General features: G+C 49.4%; 1 protein-coding gene across 1 annotated transcript in view; it reads right to left on the bottom strand.

The window, feature by feature from the left end:
• Positions 1-1656: 1656 nt before the first annotated feature.
• Positions 1657-8310, bottom strand: part of KCNJ3 (potassium inwardly rectifying channel subfamily J member 3) — a 40220-nt gene continuing 33566 nt past the window's right edge. The window contains exon 3 of the mRNA XM_069861690.1: positions 1657-3244. Within this exon, the coding sequence (XP_069717791.1) occupies positions 2661-3244 (584 nt within the window). The 3' untranslated portion in view covers positions 1657-2660. The remainder of the gene's footprint in view (positions 3245-8310) is intronic.

The raw sequence follows: 8310 nt of genomic DNA, 5'->3' as shown, positions 1-8310 counted from the left end.
ATGCCAGGCACCTCCCCTGTGGCTTTGGGGAAGGAGGATGGTGGTGGCCCCGGGATACGGCTGGTGAAACACCATCGCTCTTCGTCTGAGGGCACGGCACGTTCATTTTTCCATAAAGAAATGTCAACCAGACCATGGGCCATCCACCAGGGGGATGGCAGGGGAACTCAGCAAGGACGAGCAGTCCTCAGGGGAGGGGAAGGGAAGGAAAGGGGAAGGGAAGAATTTTCAGTTGGAAGGGACCTACAACAATCATCTAGTTCAACTGCAATGGCATCAAATGGCAGTGGGTTGGTTGGGTCATGCTGCTGCAGCATCCCAGGAAGGAGGCAGCAGTTCCCCATCCACCTCAAATAAACCAGAGGAGTTTTTGAGGAGAGGTCAGGCTCCTGGAGACCTTTCTTCTAAAACCAGACCAACCTGCTCAAGCCTGCTAGCAGGACTCATTGCTCGGCTGTGCCACTGGATGAGTGTCTACCCTGCTGATTTATGCTCTTGGCTCTCTGGTTTGGCCTTTGTGGCGTTTTTACTGCTGACACCTGGCAATTGTGCATGGCTATATTTGCTGTTAGTCAAGGACTGGCAGAAGAGTTAGAGGTGGCACAAAAATCAGCAGTATTTTACAAGACAACCTGAGGAAGAGTTAGCAACCGGGAGAAAAGAAGTCCTGATTTTACCTTGCCACATCAGCCACCTGCTCACCGCACACGTAGAACACAGGATCAGCACGCAGGGAGCAATGCACGCCCTCCAGCAATAGGGTGCAGAGAACTGCAGTAGAGCCAAAGGTGTAAAAAGCATGCAGTGACACTCAAAAATCATGATAAATGATGAAAGGAACTTTGGAAGTCAGTATAAAGTCCTTGGGCGTACAACTGGCAGGTCATCCACTGCAACCTCCAGGGAAAGCACTGAGCCACAGCAGCGTCTGAGCTTCTGGGTTCTTATTCCACGCCAACAATTATAACAAAACCAATGTTTTTCCTAAAAGATCATCAGTTCTGTTGTTATCAGTTACAGAGCAAGCGCCAACATTCGTGCAGGGTGGTCCAGAGCCTGTGACTCAGAAGAGCCTGTCTGTGCCTGCAGCTATGCGAGCACCTCCCGACCCATGCGTGTCCATGCTTGGGACCACCTGGCCGTGGTCTCAGGAGTTTTAACTCCTGATGATGTCACACAGAGCCCTTTTCCTGGCCGCTGCTGCAGGTGGCTTTCGTATCTGGCTCCCTGACGGTGCCATCCACCCCTTCATCTCACCCAGATCTCCTCCTGCAAGGAGCCCCCAGGAAGCCATCACAACCCCGGCCCCAAACACAGACCACGGGCACCGCAACAGCAAACCTCCAGCATCTCGGGGAAGGTCTGGGATGACGTGGGGTGCTCCAGCACCACAAGCCTTGATGACAGGGGCACCCACACAACATCCAGCCTTCCTGGCTCAACCCCACCAGAGCACAAGAAGACGGAAACCCAAACACAAGCACAGAAAGAGGCTATCAAACCAAACATTTATACAAAGTATTACTCATTTCGAAACCCACAGGGTCAACTTCAGTTAAGAACATGTTTAAACATCATTTTCACCACAGAGAAAGCAGTAAGGAGCGACGACACTGGCAGCGGAGCCGGGGAGCCATGTGCCTACCCAGGCTTGGGACTTGCTGTGACTCTGCAGATCTCCAGCCACAAGACCCCAGCTCACGCATCACCTGCGTCGCTACTGGCCCAACCGGGCTATCAAAGCACAAGGGAGGGAAACCTGGACGCTGCGGAATTACAGGGGAATTGTGACTCTGCTTTTCAAGTGCAGTTCATCTGGAATAAATACCTGCTTGGCTTCATGGAGATGTTCAGCTAGTTCCATGTTTAGCTACTCCATCAACATAAGAAATCAAGCACATCTGTTTATTTAAAGTAGTTTTCTTGCACATATAAATCACCAAGATTATAAAAAATTTTTACTAATCGTATCTAAACTGCAAATTTTATTCATGTGTTTATTGTTCTGACTAGGCTCATTAATACAAGGTTTTTCTCTAAACAATGCCTTAAGAAATACATTTGCATTTTTTTCCGGTAGCCCAGATGCAGAAAAAGAAACCTCAAGAAAATATTAAAGCAAAATAGAAACCGGCAGTTGCTTTAAGGCCAGCAGATTCGGTGTGAGGAATTACTAATACGTCTTCTTTTAAGAAAATAAAAACACATGCACCATAACGACTTTGTCGAACAAAACATCACGATCCACACCAGGAAAGAAAAACCAACCCAAACCATTTTCAAATCAAATTATGACTTACCCTGAAAGTCACCCACTCGCGTGTTTTTGCCAACTCCTCCCTCTTCAGAAGTACAGGGGAAAGGAAGCCCCTTTCCATATTTTTCAGGATATACAGTATAAATATAGTAGGAGTCATGCCATAAAACTATATGCAAGAATTGCACACTAGTATTGCATGCGCGTTGTGATACTACATGCCAACGAACACCAGCTCGCCCATCGTCCTGCCGTCCGTACTTACAGCGCAGCCGCCTCCCAGGGGCTGCTCCTGCCTCCCGGGGACCGCAGAGTTCAGCACACGGAGGGCCTGCTCTCCTGCCCACGCTGCCCTTGCCAAGTAGCAGTTCGAGCTCCAACGACGGTTCCGAGCCCCGCCGGGTTATGTAAAACGATCCGAATTCATTTTACGCAGTTTAGGGGGCAGGTTCCCTTCCATCCTGCCGCCGCCCGACAGCTTCTGCAGCTTGGGCGGCAGGTCGGCCACCGACTGGCTGATGGGATCCGACATCATCTTTGTGGTTTTAGACACCAGTTTCTCCTCCGAGTTCCCGGGGACCGAGCTGATCCGCTGGAGTTTCATGGGTAAATCCCCCATGCTGTAGGCCTTCTCAGAGGTGGTGGAACTCATCCTGAGGAGTTTTTTGGGGAAGTCTTCCCTCCCAGTTATTTTCTGAAGTTTTGAAGGTAGTTTTGTGCCAACCTCGTCGAGACCATCCAGGCACTCCACCGAGTTATTCCTTTCCTTGCTGTTGCCCACAGCAGGCGCTATCAAGGGAGAGGACATGAGCAGCATCTCCTCCTGCTCCTTCACGCTGTACGGTGGGGTGGGTACCTCAAACGTCGCGTGGAACTGAGAGTAATCAACTTTAAAGAACCCCTCTTCCAAGGAGATAACGGGGAAGAACCGATGACCCCAGAGCACCTCGTCCTCGGTATAGGATGTCCTGGCTTGGCACGTCATCCCTGCAACGGCAAGGGAGAAAAACTCTCACCAGTTACGGAGAATTGCAGATACACATAAATCTTGGGGATTTTACGAACATTTCAGTTAAACATGTTTTTAAACGTATAAAGAAAAGGCACTGACATGCACGGGGAAACGTGTTTCAGCTGAGACAGAGGACATTGAGATGAGATCTTAGGCAGAAATGTTTTGCTGTGAGGGTGGGGAGGCCCTGGCCCAGGCTGCCCAGAGCAGGGGTGGCTGCCCCATCCCTGGAGGGGTTCAAGGCCAGGTTGGATGGGGCTGGGAGCCCCTGATCCAGTGGGAGGTGTCCCTGCCCATGGCAGGGGTGGCACTGGATGAGGTTCGAGGTCTTTGCCAACCCAAACCATTCTATGATTCTATAACCTTTTATTGCACTTTATTTAGGGAATTAAAGTTTTAGCTTTGCACAGCGATTTCTACTGCTAATAGGTCAGAAGATGTCACAAGACATAAACCTCACAGCTTTCTGATCTACCTCCTAGGAGGAAACTATAAAAATAGTTTTTTTCTGCATTGAATGCAGCCCCCACGGCCTGTGAAGGTGCCTCACCTGAGCTCCCACACCTGCAGGAGCAGACCCTGAGATGACACAATCCGCGCCCCTTCCCTCAGCTTCAGACAGCAAAACATCTTCTACTTCATGTGCATTTTCACCCAGTCACCATCTGTTCTGGTTCTGTTTACCAAATGAAATGGAAGCAATCCCATACCTAACAGGTTTAGAAAAAAACTGCAATTTTTAGCAAAATGATAATTAGAAGGAGAATTTCTCCCATCTGTGCCCTTTACTCCGCAGTTGCTCATCAGCCAAACCTTCACCGTGGAAGCCCAGACCCTTCCCCCTCTGCTTCTTCAGACCTGACTTCTGAGGGAGATCTCATTAGGAACTGAACGGAGCTGATAGCGAATGCAAATAGCGGGAGCCGTGTTTGGAACCCAGTCTGCGGTGCCTGGGAAGCAGATGGCTGGTTAACTCCAGTGACCTGCGCTTTAGATAACAAATTGCTTAAAATGCAAAGCTCTCTGTAGACGAGTTGATAGTTGGTGACCTCACTACGGCACTTCGAGCTGCACCTCTGGCATGATCCCATGGGAACCTTGCTAGGGTGGCCACCCAGAGCCGACTGCTGTGGGAAAAACAACCCGCCTGGCTTTTGCTTTGGGTTGGCAACACTAAAAATAATAGAATTAAGCTTTATTGTAAAAGCTGGACTTCGGGTTAGAAAGGACTTCAAAGTCCATCCCACTCCAACCACCCTGCTATGGAGCAGCCACCCCTGCTCTGGGCAACCTGGGCCACGGCCTCCCCACCTTCATCAGGAAGAATTTCTTCCTAATGTCAAATCTAAATCATCCCCCCTTCCAATTTAAAGCCATTCCTCCTCATTCTATCAGCCCATGCCCTTGGAAAAAGTTTCTTCCCAGCTTTCCTGGAGCCCCTTTCAGCGCTGGAAGCTGCTCCATGGTTTCCCTGGAGATTTCTCTTCTCCAGGCTGAACAACCCCAACTCTCTCAGCCTGGCCTCGTAGCAGAGGTGCTCCAGCCCTCGGATCATCTCTGTGGCCTCCTCTGGACTCACTCCAACAGCTCAATCTCCTTCTTACACTGTTGACTCTAGAACTGGACCCAGGGCTCCAGGTGGGTCTCTCAGAGCGGAGCAGAGGGGCAGGATCCCCTCCCTCCCTGCTGGTCCCCCTGCTCTGGATGCAGCCCAGGCTATTTCTGCCTCCTGATCTATCATCCTGCCGTCTTCCACACCTTCTGCTGCCTGCAGGCTTTCAAAGCAGGAATTTTATCCCTGGATCATCTGAAACACAAGAAAATCAGCTTCACGTGTTGTTCTGTTGATGCAACCCTTTGTAAGCTCACCAGAGAGAAATATTTGCAGGTATATCATTTTTCTTTCAAATCAATGTACCTCATTCTCCACCAAACCCAAGGGCACAAATTCTTTCACAGCCTCTCAGAAGGAAGAGCAGCCACTAACACACTTGTCTCGTCTTTACAGGGAATACCCATCCTGAGCAGACAATGCTAAGAGGTGCTAACGTGCTCTGATAAACCCTCGAACAAGAAATCAATTCTCAGGCTTCCTTCAAGCTCCGCTGCGTTCCCCAGCTCTTCCTTGCCTTTCCGTTTGGTCAGCCCAGCCTCAGCTCCGCAACACCTTTCTGCTATCGCATTCCGAGCAGCCAGCCCTGTTGTAACTGTCTCCTTTGCATTATTACAGTGGTAACAACAGAGTTGCATAAGGCACTGGATGACCCGAGCCATTATCCACATCCCTGCACAGAACAAGCATCAGCTCTTTGCAAGCATCCCACGCAGAGCCCGTGCTCCCTCCTTGGGAGAACTAAAGCCAGCCGCGGTGCTTGGGAGAGGCACGGTCCTCAGGGATGCAGCCGGAATGGGAACAGAGTACATCCCACACTGGAAACTCATCAACTTGCTCAGTGCATCCAAAAGCTGCTAGGCTGCTTCCCACAACAAGGGTGACGCTCACCACAGATGCGGTGGGCTCATACATCCCCCACAGCATCGGCGTGGGGGCAGAAATGCATCACTCACAGCTCGGCTCCCCCTTTACTTGCACCACGAGCCGCATCTTCAGCAGAATGCCTGGATGGGAAAGCACCAAGTGGAAAATCAGCAGCTGCTTCCACATTGACCCATGGAAGCAGTACCTCCATGCCACCTGCCATAGACAGATCTTCTTGGTAAACCACCTCAGGCTTATTCTCCATTAGTTTATGCTCAGATAAATACAGGCCTTTTACTTTCATGCAGAGGTCATTTCTTTCTGGACCTTTAAAAAAGTACAATAAGCGGCTGAGGGCCCTGGGGCTGTTTATCCTGGAGAAGAGGAGGCTGAGAGGAGACCTCATCACCCTCTGCAGCTCCTGAAAGGAGGTTGTGGCGAGGTGGGTGCTGGGCTCCTCTCCCAAGGAAGAAGCAACAGGATGAGAGGAAATGGTCTCAAGTTGTGCCAGGGGAGGGTTAGATTGGATATTAGGAAATATTTCTTGACCAAAAGGGTTGTCAAGCTCTGACAGAGGCTGCCCAGGGCAGTGGTAGAGTCCCTGTCTCTGAGGAGGGTTCAAAAACCATGTAGATGTGGCACTTGTGGATGCAGTTTGGTAGACACAGTGGGGTTGGACTGGATGAGCTTAGAAATCTTTTCCAACCTTAATAATTCTACAAAAGCAGCCAGAGGCTGGCAGCCACACCGGGCCACGCCAAGGCTGCTGATGGTCATCAACAAGGTGGGCACAAGCTCACACTACCAGCTCCAGCCATTAACATCAGCTAATAAGTTTTCCTCTCCCTCTGTTGCTATGAGAGGCTTTTTGGTGTTTTTGTGCTTTATTCCCCTCTGAGCAGTTCTCCATCAGCAGGGTACGCAGCCAGCAGATCCTTCGATGCCTTCATCATATTAATGTGCCCGTTAAAACGTTACTGAGTTGTCTATATTATTAATATTCATTTCCAGCATAAATTCTAAACTCCTGTTTGGAAGCGAACACACTCGATGCAGTGCGTGTAATTACAAAACCATCCATTCATCACAGGAAAAGGTTTCAATGCACTTTGCTCATTGCTTCTAACACCCTGCCCATCACCAAGCACTCACCCAAGCTGCTAACGGCCAGCGACTGCAACGCACGTTATAGAAAAGCTCTGCCTGCCTCCAAGTCCCAACAATCCACCTCAATCCACCACCAGGCACATTTATTCATATATTCCACCATAAAACCCAATCCAAATGTCCAATAAACCCCCTATTACTTCAAAAACAGAGGCTGCAAAACCATAGTTCCCTATGTCCAAGGGATTAGCAGGCAGAAGCACCGCTCCTATTCAGTCTGAATAGCCCGTCCCTTCACAAACCTCCCTGCTGGGTACTTGGGATCACCTCTACCCAGGTCCTCTCTTACTATTCCCAGGAATTATATTCCTTCCACAGAAATCAGCAGCTGTAAGAATTATGAGCTTAAAGGAAGGCATCAGTAAAGTTTGAGGACTCACCATCACAGAATCAGTAAGGTTGGAAAAGACTTCTAAGCTCATCCAGTCCAACCATCAGCCCAGACCCACTGTGTCTGCTAAACCATGTCTCCAGGTGCCGTGGCCACACACTGCTTGAAGCCTTCCAGGGATGGAGATTCTACTACTGCCCTGGGCAGCCTCTGCCGGGGCTTCACCACTCACTCAGCAAATAAATTTTTCCTCATATCCAACATAAACCTCCTCCAGTACAACTTGAGGCCACTTCCTCTTGTCCTATCTCTTATTACTTGAGAGAAGAGACCAGCACCCACCTCTCCACAACCTCCTTTCAGGTAGTTGTAGAGAGCAATGAGGTCTCCCGTCAGCCTCCTCTTCTCCAGGCTGAACAATCCCAGTTCCATCAGCCGCTCCTCCTAAGACTTGTTCTCCAGACCCTTCACCAGCTTGGTTGCCCTGCTCAGCCCCTTCTCGTGGGTGGAGGCTGAAATTGTGTTAGAGAGAGCTTCAGTGTTAGAAGTGACTAGAAACGTTGCTACCGATTAGAATTCAGTCATTTCTCCCCATCCATATGGACCTGGCATCCCTTGCAGAGCCCAGTACGTAACGTCCCAGTCTGTAATTTGGGAAAAGCCCAGCCATGCATAGTTAAGAACATTCTCTATTAATTTCCTTAAATAAATCATCTCCAGCAGACGAGCATGGGCTGATACATTTCTCTCCTCAAGTTTGATATGGAAGTATCTTTTATTTCTTTTTTAATAACCATGCCTTCTCCTCTCAGCATTCGCTCTACCTGCAGCAAGTGTTATCGCTGGAGAAAACCACATCTACCTGTCACATCATACATTATTAATTACAAGTTGTTTTTTCTAATGAGGTAGAACTCTTGGTTTTAGAGCCCTAGCTGAGCTGAAAAAGTGGATGCAATTATCCCACCCTCAGCCGAGCAGCAGACTATTTAAGCTCTTATTTTGCTCTCTCTCTGCCTACGGCAGGTTCAGACTCAATATTCCATTCCAGGAAACACCAGTGA

Source organism: Phaenicophaeus curvirostris, chromosome 7 (assembly GCF_032191515.1).
Source record: "Phaenicophaeus curvirostris isolate KB17595 chromosome 7, BPBGC_Pcur_1.0, whole genome shotgun sequence".
NCBI classification, from domain to species: Eukaryota; Metazoa; Chordata; class Aves; order Cuculiformes; family Cuculidae; genus Phaenicophaeus; species Phaenicophaeus curvirostris.
This window is presented reverse-complemented; position numbering and strand designations above follow the sequence as displayed.